Source organism: Podarcis bocagei (genome assembly GCF_964188305.1).
Source record: "Podarcis bocagei genome assembly, chromosome: 14".
NCBI lineage: Eukaryota > Metazoa > Chordata > Lepidosauria > Squamata > Lacertidae > Podarcis > Podarcis bocagei.
In genome coordinates, this window is record NC_138139.1 from 23,260,635 (window position 1) to 23,275,805 (window position 15,171).

At 44.9% G+C, this 15,171-nt stretch overlaps 1 protein-coding gene across 1 annotated transcript in view; it reads left to right on the forward strand.

The window, feature by feature from the left end:
- IGF1R (insulin like growth factor 1 receptor) overlaps window positions 1-15,171 on the forward strand; it is a 190,665-nt gene that overhangs the window by 16,483 nt on the left and 159,011 nt on the right. The window contains exon 2 of the mRNA XM_081171034.1: window positions 5,144-5,689. Within this exon, the coding sequence (XP_081027160.1) occupies window positions 5,144-5,689 (546 nt within the window). The remainder of the gene's footprint in view (window positions 1-5,143; window positions 5,690-15,171) is intronic.

The window sequence follows — 15,171 nt, forward strand, 5'->3', positions numbered from 1 at the left end:
GCTCTCCAGGAGATGCCGGAGATTGCACCTGAGAGCTTTTGCTTGCAAGGCAGATGCTATACCATTGAACTGTGGCCCTTATCTCTGGGCCACATTCACACCATACAATTAGTCACTATACAAAAGCCCTGGTTTCCCCCCAAAGAGTTATGGGAGCCGTAGTTTAAGGGTGCTGAGGGTTGTTAAGAGACCCACTTTCTCTGTTGCCCTGAGCTACAATTCTTGTAGTTCCCTGGCAAGAGATTAATTGTTAAACCACTCTGGGAATTGTAGCCCTGTGAGGGAATTGGGCGGTCTCTTAACATCTCTTAGCACTCTTAATGCACAGAAGTTCCCAGAATTCTTTGGGGGAAACCATGACTATTTTCTAAAGGGCTTTAAATGTAGTGGTGTGACTGTGGCCAGGGTGGTAGAAGAGACTAGCTTCTCTTGCAAGTGCTCCTGCTTAGTGATGGTGAGCTGTTTGAGCTCTCCCTACTGGTTGCTGGGCCTCTCACAAGGGCTTTGACTGTGTGAACTTCTTGTTGAAGGCTAGATGGCATTCATAATTTCCCATTTGAATGTGTTCTTGAGCGTACCAAGTCCTAAGAGGTTCCGGCAGGGCAATCCTTACCTGGATTTGTTGTCTTTTAGAGGTGAGATCGCTGGAGACTTGCATGTCTGGTGGTTACTTATTTTAGATAAATACACAAGTTTATTTATTTCAATTTGTATGCCACTTTCCCATTATAAATATGCCCAAACAGATATGCGAATTGGTACATCATTACAGTCTTCTGTTGCACCACGGTTACCCTAACACTGAGCCATGATTCTCCACATAAATTTCCCAAACTTTTACTGCTTTGGGTGCTCCCGCAGCACTCCATTCTCTGTTTATGATATTTTGGGTCCTGGCAAATTGGGCACCTACAGTGCACACCTAGAATGAGGCTTGCCCCCCCCCTTACAAAGGAGCGATTTTTTAAAATAAAGTGCCACATATTGCTGAGGTCTCTGTTTGTACCATGACCCCCACTCTACCACTCCAGCAACAATGGAATTCCAAAAAGGAGTGGAATATTTTTAACTTTGTATGCAACAGTGGAGAGTCGATCTAGTTGATTGGAAGTTCCTGCTTAGGAAACTCTTGTAACATACACAAATGGCTCCTTGAGGATGGATATGTGTGTGTGTGTGTCCTTTTACTATGTTTTTATATATGCTGGAAGCCACCCAGAGTGGCTGGGGCAACCCAGTCAGATGGGTGGGGCATAAATAAAAATTTGCTGCTGCTGCTGCTGCTGTTGTTGTTGTTGTTAGGCTATACAGATATTTTGCCTGAGAAAAATCCTCCTTGTGGTGTAAGGGTTAAGTTTGAGGCTCCACCCCACGGCTTGCTTAGGTTTGCAAGGGGGGAAATGCAACATGCTTTGAATTTTTGGAATTCCTAACCCTAATAGTTCACTGGATGAAGGAATGGTTTATTCATAAGAGGTGGGGGGCCTCTCTCCCTTTTTGCATTCATCAGACCTCTCTCCACCCCCTTACTTCCTGATGATCTGCTCCCAAGATTTATTGGGGAGGGTCTAAGACTGATTGTTTGTTTCTCTCTTTCATATTGAAAGGCAGCCTTTGAAGCAGCAAAAGCTGTGCTTCCTGTTGCTGTGGCTTGAGGTTACAAAGGGAACAGATCATGGAAGTCTAGTCACTTGCTTGGGCCTTTTTCAGAGGAGATTTTAAAGAGAATCCTTAAAACATACACACAAAGAAACAAACAGGACGGCAGGAAACTTCCTTGCACCAAGGCCAAATGCGCACCATACATTTAAAGCACTATAATACCACATTAAACAGTCAATTTCTGCCAAAGAATCCTGAGAAGTATAGTATGTTAAGTTGCTGAGAGTTGTTTAGCGGCCCCCTGTTTCTCTTGCAGAGCTACAATTCCCAGAGTTCCCTGGGAAGAGGGGCAACACCCTGGGAATTTTAGCTTGTCCGTGCTCCTACCAACAGTGTGTATGTAGTTTAGGCTATCAGTGGCTACTAGTAGTGTTTCTGAATGCTGGTTTCTGGAAACCCGAGGTGGAGAGAGTGTTCTTGTGATCCGAGCCTGCTTGCAAGCTTCCCACAGCTGCTTGGTTTGCAGCTGTGAGAACAGGATACTGGAATAAGTGGGTTATTGGCCGGATTCAGCAGGGCTCTCGCATGCTCAGTTTCAGGGGAGAAAAGGCTGGTTAAGAGATACCAGTTTGGTTGCTATTTTCCCCACTCTTCCGCAGTCTTTTTCTAGATGTTGTTGGACTACAATTCCCATCATCCATAGCCAGCAGTGCCAGTGGGTCCATTTTCTGGGCGCCAGTGGGAGTCGGGGGGGGGGGATATGCTTAAATACGGAGAAACTTCACAGGGACATGTTTGAACTGGGAACATAGGTAGTTGTATTAACGGGGAAGTTTAGAGTGTACTTGCAAGGTCATGATAGGGCATAGCAGAGACACCTGTTTCAGAGTGCTTGCCATCATATTTATGCTTGAAAGTTTAAGCTATTGGTTATCGAGGTTGAACTGCCCTTGGATTTGCCCCCCACATATTCAGGATATCTGTACCCTCGTGTAACTTCTTTGTCAGAACCTTGACATGTTTAATAGCCCTTTTTGGACATCTGCTGAGTCGATCTGGGCAAGGAGAATGTGTTGATCAGAGCTAAAAAAAAGAGAAAAGAAAATTTTCTTTGAGAGTAAAGTAACTCATTATCTTCTCTGGGTGGCATAGCATCCATCTGCTGATATAAAAATGAGTATGAAGTAAAGCTTGTGTTCCTTTAGAGGTTAAGCATAGTTATATAAATTCTCTGGATTGCGTACTAGTTAGAAGGAAGTGGCAGAGTGTTTGCTAAAAATGGTGAATGAAGAACATTGTAGTCCTCAGTTTTGTCCTTTGGAAGATGCACCACGGTAATCGCAAGCGCGCGCGCGCACACACACACACACACACACACACTTCCTCTGTGTGTAAAATGTGGTCCAAAGAAAACAGAACACAGCCAAAAAGAAACTGTAGTCCTCTTTGAACTGGGATCAAGTTTGTCTTTCTAATAGATTAATTTCAGGGCGAAATGAACAAAAAAAAGAAATAACGTGTTGTGCAGTCGTTAGTTGAATTTTCTGAAGGAAGGCAAGATGGGACGAAACGGCAAAGGCAGGTGTAAAAAAGAAAAGCAAAAATGCCAGATACTGTTTCTTGAAAAACATTCAAATCTTATTAAATCATGTGAATTTGGTCTCAGAACCTCAAAACTCTGGGTGCATTGTAAACTTAAATGGTCCTTCAGGGGAATGAATAGCGAAGTCTTATTAAATGGCTATTAAAAATGGTGCCCTAGGTATATTCTCACTTTGTCTTCCAGTGCTGTCACTCTTGTCTTCAGTCAAAAAAACAGACCCCAAGGGGAGCTTTGGGTGTAGGAAGTGGCTTGGGTTCTCTGTGGCCTCCCTGACACAACATCAGACCACCGTTTTTTAGCATTTCGTGCTCAAACCTTAGGCGTTTCTGCTTCTCCTGCCTCTTTCTTCCTCCTGTTTTGAGCCAACTGCAGTCACTTGGCTGCTCCAAACTTGAGCAAGGTGAACCATGGTTTAACTGTGATTTAGGGAAGCAAACCAACTTCAAGCTGTGGCTTTTATGGTCCAGGCTCATTTCCCCAACCAACAAATACAATCAACCGTGTATTTAAGTGCTTGCTTGGGATCCGTCCTTCTTCCACCAACCTGCTTGCTCACCTGCATGCTGTCTAGCAGGCTGTGCCTGGCATAGAAACCAAATGTCTTGCTGCTTCTGTGCCCAGAATTGGAGCTGTGTGCTGCAAGAGGGATAGATCTCTCATTCCTTCCTCTCCCAGCCCTCAGCAGGATAGTAACTTTAGTGGGCTTAATTGCAATGTTGAGGACAAAGCTCTGGTCCCTCTCCCCCACCCCCAATAAAAACGTTCTATATAGCAGCATTACAATATCAGCAGTTCGATTTTCAACTCCTTCCCTAATGATCCCTAGCATGGAATTTGCCTTTTTCATGGAAGCTGCGTGCTAGGTCAACAGCTTCATTGAGCTAGCCACTGTGACCCCGAAGTCTCACTCCTGGTCAGTCATTGCCCCGACAAACTCCATGAGATTATCTCTGAAAGTAAGGTGGCTTTCACAAATAAACTTTCTTATTTTGAATTGCATTTGCCATTATATTCATTCACTTGGGGAAAGTACTTTTGGAGCTCTTCACAATCCTTTTTTTTTTTTTTGCTTTGAGTCTGAAACTATTTAGTATCGTCAGCAGACACGGCCACCTTACTGCTCACCCCTAACTCCAGATTCTTTAGGGGGGATTTAAAAAGCTTTGGTCCAGTACAGATCCATGGCAGCATGGGATTCCCTCCCTTGGGAGAACTGCCCATTTATTCCTGCCTTTTGCTGCTTCGCCAGGACTTCTCTTATTTCATGAATGCCAAGCTTACTTAAGAGTTTTTGGTGAGGTACTTTGTTGAAAGTTTTTAGGAAGTCCAAGCACACTGTGGCTACTGGATCTCCTCTTGTTGACATTCTCAAAGAACTTTAATAGCTTAATGCTATTACTTGCAGGACTCATAATAGGTTAGTGTGACAGAGGGAAAGAATGGTCTCTGGTGCTTTGTACTGGAACCCATAATATTCTGTCAGGGTATGTATCCACGCCATATATTTAAAGCAATATCATACCACTCATGGCTTCCCCCAAAGAATTTTGGGGGTGGTAGTTTAAGAGTGCTGAGAGTTACTCAGAGACCACTCTTGCTCTCCTAGAGCTACAAATTTCAGAGCAGTTTAATGATCCGTCCCTCTTTACATGGAGAATTGTAGTTTTGTGCGGGGAACAGGGGCCTCCTAACTACTCTCAGCACCATGAACAAACCACAACTCCCAGAATCCCTGGGGGAAACCATGGCTGTTTAAGGTAGTATGATAGCCACTCAAATGTATGGTGTAAATGTGGCCTGAGCGTTTCTAAACCGCAGAACTGTTTTATTTAATTTTGTTTATAACCTTAAGCGTTGCTTTTAAAGGTGAGTCCATGTATTGTTTTTTAATCCTGTCCTTTCTGTTCTTCTCCCCACCCCCGATCATTTGCCTTCCAGTTTGTGGGCCAAACATCGACATTCGTAACAATGTGGAGCAGTTCAAGCAGCTGGACGACTGTACGGTGATTGAAGGGTACCTCCGAATTTTGTTGATCAGCCAAGCCGAGGACTTCAGTCACTACCGCTTCCCGAAACTCACAATGATCACAGACTATCTGCTGCTGTTCCGTGTGGCGGGCTTGGAGACCCTCAAAGACCTCTTCCCTAACCTCACAGTCATCCGCGGCAAGAACCTTTTCTACAACTACGCATTGGTCATCTTTGAGATGACTAACCTCAAGGAAATTGGACTGTACAACCTGAGGAACATCACCCGGGGGGCCATCCGGATCGAAAAGAATTCTGACCTGTGTTACCTCTCTACCTTGGACTGGTCTCTGATCTTGGATGCTGTTTCAAACAACTACATCGTGGGGAATAAACCGCCAAAGGAGTGCGGGGACTTGTGTCCGGGGACAGCCGAGGAGAAGCCGCTTTGTGAGAAGACATCCATTAACAACGAATACAGCTATCGCTGCTGGACTTCCGGCCACTGCCAGAAAAGTAAGCATGGGTGGTTAACTTCTGCCCCCTTCTAAAAAGCATTTCATTAAGCAATAACACTCCTCTCAACCTCTAATAACGCATACACCTGAAATGTGATCGTTGACAGGAGCTGTCTGCGAAAAGGCACGGTTTTAAAACCAGTGTAGGATTTGGGTAGAAATTACCTTGAAACTGCAGATAATTCTGTTTGCCCACTGCTTGAACTAAGTTCTAGAATAAGACAGAGAAGGATCAGGTGTGATATATTTATTGCAGGAGTGGGGGACACCTATGGCTGTTCAGATATTTGTGGACTACAGTTTCCATCAGCCCCAGCTAGCATGGCTAGTGGCCATGGATGATGGAAGCCATAGTCCAGTAACAATGGAAGGCCACAGGTCCCCCATCCCTGATCTTTTTATACCCATCTTTACTTTCATGATGGAATTTGAGGTCATGGAGATATTCAGAGTTGTATCCAGTGGTGTAATTTAGTTGATGGTAAGGGAGCATCAATGGAAGGGGGAAGGAAGCAATTTTTGATTATTTGCCCTCTCTAAATCTGCTCAAGAAAGTTGTGGGAAACTCGAAAGCATATTTAGGGGCGAGGTATTTCTTGCAGGGGTGCAAGGAGGTGGGGGGGGCGGGGATAGCTGAAAATGGTTCCCCTCCAAATTGCACTGATGGACACCTCAGTGTCTTCTGAGCAATGCCATTGGATAGAACCCAGACTCCCCAGGTGTTCTCTTCTTCCAGGCGCTGACCAGATTAGCTACAGCAGTTGTCATTCTCTGGTGTCCCTTGAACCATAGCCTGGTACCACTTTGGGCAGCTTGTGGGGGGTGGGGAAGATAGTATGTCAGGACACTTCCCAAGAAGAAAAGCATTGCCACACTGGGAGGGTAGGCAGGACCCTATATGGATAAAGGCTAGCTTTGTATGTGCAGATAATATTTTCTTCGCATTGAGAAAAACACAAACATGCAAATTCTACCACCACACATTGACAGCCTAGGAAAAAGCATCAACACTTCTGTATGCTGAATGTATAACTTCACGGAAGTTACCCTGGGTACTGGCTTCCTGGGGTGTGTGTGTTTGTGTGTGTGTGTGTGTGTGTGTAAAATCATAGAACCACATAACCAGATGGCGGTTAGGTGTGTTTGTGTGCAGCATGTAGATATAGTGTTACCTGAAATTTGAGAGGGAGGCAGAATATGCAGGTCCTTTGATTTGCACTGTTGCTCCTCTTAGAGAGTTGTATTATAGGAGAGACTCCACTTTGCGGAAATGGGTTCTACATGATGCTGACAAATCTTCAAAAGTGCAATGTAGTGCATTTTTTTTAGAACGACAATGCCCCTCCTCTCCCATTTCAGGCTTTCAAATGGATCTTTCACTTTTCTATCAAAGCAATTGTGGACAGAGGTGGGTTTTTTTTTGGAGTATATATGGATTTTGATTGTGGTACCTAGTGGTTTTACGTAACTATTACAGCTGGGTGCACAGGTGAAATTGTGCTTGTCGCTACTGTTTGCAGTCTTATCACCTGTGGCAGAGTTTGCCTTCCCCTGATAAAAGCAAAACAAAACACTTTTGTTTTTGTTTTCTGCTTTGGGATGTGCATGTGGGAACTAGGACGAACATGCCTGCCGCTCGGATAATGGGTAGTGCATCCATTCTTGTATTCATCCAGTGGGGTTGAGCAAATGGAACTATGGCAGTGTGTTTTGAAATGTAGAAGGGGCCTATGGATTATTATTTTAAAGCAGCAGCCTCCATTATGTAGTGGAGATGCAGCTGGCATCAGTGGACAGCACCAAATATAAGGAGAAATTTGTGGTATGTTATCAGTAGGAGTGAAATATTTAGGTTGGGAGGGTATACTCTGTGGGTCTGTTATGAGGAAGACCCCCAACCTCATATGAGATGTGGGCAAACATAATCCATTCTCTCTGGAGAGAAATTTGGGTAGATTGGGTTTTGCTTCGTTTATTTTAAGTTACATAATGTATTCAAATGTTGAAACCAGAGAGAAGGGTCATATCCCAGTAATAGGGCCTCTACTGGGCAGAAGGATCTAGATTCAGTCGCTGGCCTCTCCAGGAAGGACTGGGAGAGATCTAATCTGAAATCCTGGAAAACTATTGCCATACACTGTCGATAATACGGCTTCCTCTGTTCCATTTCATGAAGTAAACTTTGTGAGGTAAGCCAGTATTATCTCCATATTACTGATCATAGGAACTGAAATTGAGTGGTTGGAAGATTGAATTGGGGAGTCCCCAGCTCATTTTAAGTCAATTCTTCTTTGAACATGGTGTACCCCTGCTCGCTTAATCCAAAAACACCTTATTGGGATGGATGCATGGCTGGGGGAGACCCCTTCTTTGAAGCAGCTTGGTACTGTCCAACTTGCTCATTGCTGTGTCTCTCTTCTGAGTGGGAGGAGAGCCATTAAGAGCCCCATCCTACCTGGTTGAGTCCAACTGAACAGGTTTAATGGTACAAATGACTTGATTCCATGCCAGCAGCCATTTGGAAAGTATTCACGTTGTTGGATTTCAAGCAGTACTGAGAAATCAGCTGTTAAAATCAGGTATTCTGCGGTGCTCTTGCTACTAGCATTTAATAAATGAAATAATGGCTCAGATCGATGGCTTTGTTTCACCAGAAGTCAAGTGTTCAATATTGTGGGTCCAGTGCTGTGAAACTCCCTCATGCCTGAGACCAGGCAGGCCTCCTTTCCCTGTTGTATGTCCGGCACTTAGTGAAGACTTAAAAAAAACCCCCACAAATCAGCAGGGATTTTAAATGTTTTGCTGGTTAATTTCAACTGATTTTATTTCTCCTATATTCTAAAAAAATGTAAGGTTGCCTTTGTGTAGCTCCCGTTGGTGCTATAAATGTACAACGCAATTGCGGCCTAGTTTGCTTGGGAGGCTGGAATGCACTCCCAATACACCAGGAGGCTTGGGGTTCTTTCTCCTCCTCCTCTTTCCACACTTGAGGTTTTAGTGGGAAGTCCTCACCTTTATAGGTGCAGAACAATGAATGGTTTGGGCAAGATGCTAGAAGTGTTTCCCAGGCTTCAGCAGAAATGACACATTTGTCAATAGTCTGTTGTGGGCTAGAAGCTTTAAAAACAGCACAAAACAAGGTTGAGATTTTCTGACAGAAAATTCTGGGCCAACAGGCATGAAATAAACTGATTAAGAAAGAGTTAGAACTCATTTTAGGGGAATTGGGTTTTAGGTATTATGGTAAAGTGGACACAGCAAAGCGTGTTTCTCAGTTCATTGTCAAAATTGCAAAATAAACAAACAAACCCACCACAAAATTTTGAAGACCCAATATTATTTAAAGGGGCTATTGATAATAAGCCTGGATTACAAAGAGGGAAAACATCATCTTTCCCTTCAGCATGCCTGGAGGGGAACTGCCTGCTCTTTCAGTAGGGAAAACAAGGGAAGAATAAATGTTCAATTGTTTAAAAGGGAGCTTCCTGTTTACCCTGCTTGGATGTTGGAGAGCATTAACAGAGGAGGGACAGGAAAGGGGTTGCAGCTTAGCTGTGGAACATCAGCTTTGCTCCAGCTGCTGACATCTCCAGGTAGGGCTAGGAATGCTCCCTATCTGAAACCTTGGAGAGCTGCTGCCAGTCAGAGTAGATAACCCTGATCTAGATGGTCCGGCCTGGTGTAAGGCCACTCCCTATGTTTTCTTGTTGGCTTGGGATCAGGTTATTTGAAAAGTTGTTGGGAAAGGCTGTGGCTTAGTGGTTGAGCACAAGTGCTGCTTGCAGAAGGCACTCGGCTTAATCCCTGTCATCTACAGGTAGGGCTGGGAGGGACCCCTATCTGAAAACCTTCCAGGGTTTTAATAGGTTTGTGTCCCTTGGGCTGATGGATTCTGGACTTGCCTTGTCCGTCTTCTGAATGGGGCACAATACCTAGCAGAATGTTCCCAAATGCTTGGCTCTCCTGCCTGCTTTTCATTTCTACTTGCGTCTGTGAACTTTTGATTCCCCCAGATCTACCACCACCACCATCTGCTGCTCATTCCTTTCCACGATCACACCCCAGTTGGTTCCCTTCCATGCTTCCATTCCACTTCTACCTCTTCGTTAAAGCCCTCATCAAAAGCCAACTTCTTCTCTGCATCTTTTGACATCGCCTCTTAGCCTCCAACTGTGGCAAAGCCAGAAGACACAGTTTAATTGGAAGCACCACAGGGCAGAGTCATATCATGCCTTCCCTTATATGATTATTATAGATGGGGAACCTTGGGCTTGGCGAGTGAAGTTGGCCCTTGGGATTCTCTCCAACCACACCCCATCTCCTCAGGCCGCTCCTAACCGACTTGGCTTCACACCCTTCTTGCAGTTTTTTTGCCCTCCTGGAATGTGTCCTTGAACTCCGGTAATGATGCTCACTTGCCTGGATGGTGGACCTGGAAGGGCGTGTAGAAGCCAGCTTACTGTACACAAGTAAATGGACAATTCATTGCTCCACCTACTTTTACTCCCGGCCCCACCCACCAGTGTTCAAAATTAGCCAAGCACCAAGCAAAGATGCCTGGGCGCCAGGATGGCACCTGACATCTCCACCATCTGAAGATCATTGGATCTGGACTGTTTTCACACACTAATACCACCTCCCATAGAAATCTATCAGCTATATTTTATCTGCACAATCAGAATGAATTTCAGGAACCAAATTGCTTTTTCTGTGCAGCCTGAGTAGGAGCAGTCTCCATTAAGAAAAAGAGATCGGAATACGCTACTATAAATGTGGACTCTCCCTGGATCAATTGAAGTTTCTTCTTTAAGGTCTCAAAGCTCTTAACCTAGCTCAAAGTTGTCATCCGAACTAGCCAGATGTTTAACTGAAAATCAACCATAGTCACGCCATCATTTGAAAAATAAGACTTCAGGGCCCTCTTGCACCCAAATGGCAAGTAGACATTCAATTTTGGCGACTGTAACCTTAGTTTTAAGAGCCATTTGGTGCCTAGCTTATATATCTGAGTTTCTGACACTGATATCAACGTATACAAAATTATGCTTGTGGCTGTCAGTATGTGTTTACACATGCACACACACACTGCTTTTGGAGGATGGCACAGTCGCAAGTGTCCTTATTTGTGCTCTCGGCTGACTGGCTTGGGAAGTTTTGGTGCGGTCTCCCCCCCCCCCCCCCGTTCCTCCAGGAAGCTTGTGTTCGAATCCCTTTGTCCTTGCTGAGACCTTCCACTGAAGGATATCGAGTGGGTGGGTAAGCGCTGTGTGGGAACACTCAGTTCTCTTGCGAGCAAGCTGGCTTGTTTAATTTCGTCGCCGAGCAGAAGCCGGCTATCGCAAACAAAGGAGCAAAAAAAGCTGTCGCTTCCTTTGGCCCAACTCTCTCATGGAAACAATGTCAGAAGTGGGCTGCTCTCCCTCTCCCCCCCCCCAAGCTACCCAGGACTTTGTGGCATTTTTTAATAGCGATAAATAAATGCGATAGAAAAGTGAAAAGAGGGGGGAGAGGAAGATTCAAGTTTCCGTGGGTGCCTCTCTTCTCTCCTCTCTCACCCCCCCCTTTAACCTTTTAAGTACTTGTATTCACGTTAGTTCCCACAGGCATTTGCAACGCTAATCCTGCAATATTTACTCTTTGCTTTCTTCACAAGCTGTAGGGAGAATGCCAACTGCGTAGTTTCGCTTACATCTCCTTTTGGCAGTAGAACTGGAGAATGATGTTGCCATTCCGGATTTCCGGAAAAGCGAAGTGGTTGGATACTTTCCAGCAGCTGCTGGGATGAGTAGTTGTTCCTCTCTCTCTCTCTCTCTCTCTCTCTCTCTCTCTCTCTCCCCTGCATTTTGCTAAGGATATATTTTGGATGAAAGTTTGGCATCAGGAGTAAATTCTGGAGAGCAGGGAGAGATGTTGCAACACTGCATTAAAAACATTAATGGGATCTTCTTAGAAGAAGAAGAAAGTCAAACAATTGTAGTATTTTGAGGGTCTCTCCCCCCCTTCCCCAGTCAGTGTTTTCATTTTAACATTTATTTAAAATGCCGCCCAGAATTTATTTACGTTATCCTAAGTTTTATCTCCGCACTGCTTTCTCTACACTTGCCAACCACCGGATCACAGAAAATATAGCCAGATTCCTTTCTGTAGCAATCAAAACTAGGTCACTATTATTAAAGGGGAAATGAATCCAGAGTTAAAAGTTGTCTGTGCTTTTTAACTATTCCTTTTTCTTAAATCCAAATACAGTAATATTTATTGGTTCTCATGTCAATAGAAGAACAACATATAACCACAGTAACTTGTCCAGTGGTACATTCTTTTTAAGTTTCATATGCAGTATACAATGCATTTATTTATGCATTATCAATTTAAGTATCCTCTCCACATAGATTCTGCTTTTTAACTATTTCTGATAGTTTACAGATTTTGTCATACTCTCCCCGTAAAAGACAGTGTGTGTGCACCTGTATACTTTTTGTGTTGTTTTCCCTGTGGTTGTCTTGATTAATCCTACACTGTATTTGACGTTTATGGCCTGTAGACTAAATAAACTGAGCTTGACTTCACTGTACATGAGGATTCCTTGGCTTCTCTAAGGATTAATCTGCTCTTTAATTGGATTTATCTACTGTTTAGGTAGGAACTGGAAGCTACTGACCCCTGGAGCAATTGGGCCCTTAAGGAATACATGTTAGACATAATCGGGGGCTTCATCAGACCCTTTATTGCTGTTCCAGTAAGTCAGTTTTGGGGAACCTTTTGCTTTCCAGGTATTACTGAAATACAACTCCCATCAGCTGCAGCAAACATGGCCAGGAATGATGTGAGTTGTAGTTCAGCAACATCTGGAGGATCCAAGGTTCCCCACATCTGCCATACGTCCTCCCCCCCCCCTTTCTTATTTTTCTGGGGTTTTGAGTTTTGCTGTGTTCACTGGGACCTGTATAATACATGCATACATCGTATCATATATAAGCCTGTTTACATGGTTTGTGCTTTTTTATTTTAAAAAAGTACTTTTATTTATTTTCAAGTTGTGCAATACCTCTGTGACAAAATTTGTAATAAACTAAACATATAACAGGGACATGGGTGGCGCTGTGGGTTAAACCACAGAGCCTAGGACTTGCCGATCTAAAGGTCGGCGGTTCGAATCCCCGCGACAGGGTGAGCTCCCGTTGCTCGGTCCCTGCTCCTGCCAACTTAGCAGTTCGAAAGCACATCAAAGTGCAAGTAGATCAATAGGTACCGCTCCGGCGGGAAGGTAAACAGTGTTTCCGTGCGCTGCTCTGGTTCGCCAGAAGCGGCTTAGTCATGCTGGCCATGTGACCTGCTGGCTCCCTCGGCCAATAAAGCGAGATGAGCGCCGCAACCCCAGAGTCTGTAACGACTGGACCTAATGGTCAGGGGTCCCTTTACCTTTACTAAACATATAACTGTATATTATTGCATTTGTTATTCCAGTACATTGAGAAGAACCTCTTTCTCCCTAAATTTATTAGGTTGGTTAGCTTGTAGTCTCCCTTAGTAGGTTAACTTAACCATATATCAAATCAGTTCATTCAAAGATAGTTGGTGAGGGTTTTTCTTTCCATTCAGGTTTTTTTGTGCTTACTATTTTTGCTGCAGTGATTGAGTTAATTACTACCTCAAGATCACTGTTCATAAAATGTATCTAAGACTCCAATGGAATATAAATCCCTATAATTTGTATTATTCCTATAATGTGTTTCGACTCTCAACTCCCGCAAGCTGGCATGCCCATTGGTAAGGGATGATGGGAGTTGTGGTCCAACAACATCTGGAGGGGGCATGGATGAGTTAGTCCTGCTTTCCATGATTGGGGGAAGAATCCTGTCTGCCCTTCAGGTACTCTGAAAACGTAGTTTCTGATCGTGCATAGGGCTGAACAAAGTCTGGTTTTTAGCATTGTGATATATCACTAGCTAAACGTCACAGTAGATAAATAGGTACCGCTCTGGCGGGAAGGTAAACAGTGTTTCCGTGCACTGCTCTGGTTCGCCAGAAGCGGCTTAGTCATGCTGGCCACGTGACCCGGAAGCTATACGCCAGCTCCCTCGGCCAATAAAGCGAGATGAGCGCCGCAACCCCAGAGTCGGCCACGACTGGACCTAATGGTCAGGGGTCCCTTTACCTTTACCTTAAACATCACAATAAACCTAGGACCCTGTCTCTGCTGGTATGCAGCTGAATTGATTGAGTGGACCTTGTTCTGAAGTTGGCAGCACAGTGGTGACTTACGTCCAGTAGGAAGACTTGTGCTTCACGAGGCGCCTCCAAACTCTTCTTTCCTTCTTTGGCTGTCAGGCCATGTTCTTTGTCCTTTAGAAAATATTGAATCTATGCAAAGTATGCAGGCATGACTGGAAAAGGGAGGGGATCCTCTAGGCCCTGAATCGGTTCCTTCTGTTTTATTCAGAAGCTGCTTCTTGCGTATGTCTTGTGCTGTGTGGAATGCAGGGGAAATCTGTAGAAGCAGCTTAAAAAGGGCAACTTAAATGTCTTGGTATATCTCATTCCTGAGCTCTCTCTACCCCTTTCTCTTGGTCACCCTGTGCCAAGGTTTGGACTGTATGTTCCTCAGAGTAGGAACTTGTGCTCTTCTGCTGTGTATGCTGAAGGTGCTAAATAATAAACTAGCAGCCACAGCTCAGTGATGGAACACCTGCTTTGCATTCATAAGTTCCCAAGTTCAATACCTGGCATCTGCCAGTGCTCTACCCCTGAGCTATGGGCGGTTCCAGAGACAGGCCAGTGTTAGAGTGGGGTGGAGCTTCAGACCCCTTGCCACGGTCCGGTTCATGGGCAATTGAAGTCCCAGCAGGGGACGTCAGGATCGGGGGCAAGATGGCAGGATGGGAGCAGGAACAGGGGTCCAGAAGTCAGGAAGCCAAGAGTCCGAGGGTCAGAGAGCCGGGAGTCAAGAAGCCAAGGGTCTGAGGGTCAGGAAGCAAGGAGTCATGAAGTCAAGGGTTTGAGGATCAAGAAGCAGGGAGAAGCCGAGGTTCAAGGATCAGGAAGCAAGAGGCCAAACGCAGCAAGGCAGGAAGCATGTTGCTGTGGCAAAGAGCTGAAGGGAAATGTTGACCTTATATCCCTTCCCAGTGCTTGCCACCAGGTGCTGTGAGTTACAAATTGGCCTCACCTGTGGGGCCGCGCCTTGCTTCTTCAGAACAAACTTAGGAAGGCCCCAGTCCTGCAAAGTCCTATTGGTCTCAGGACGTGGCTCCTGCACGCACACCTGACACCCCTTTAGAAAATTCTCTCCTAGAAATTAGATGTGATGCAATAGTCATTGCGAAAGCCTTGATCAGCTGCTTGAAAATTTAGCTTCCTCTTGAGGAACAGGGAAGTGATGACTGCGGGGAAGGGACTGCTTGAAGCCCAAGACTCTTAATCTCAGGGTTGTGGGTTCGGGCCCCACATTGCATCGCAGGGGGTTCTACTAGATGACCCTCA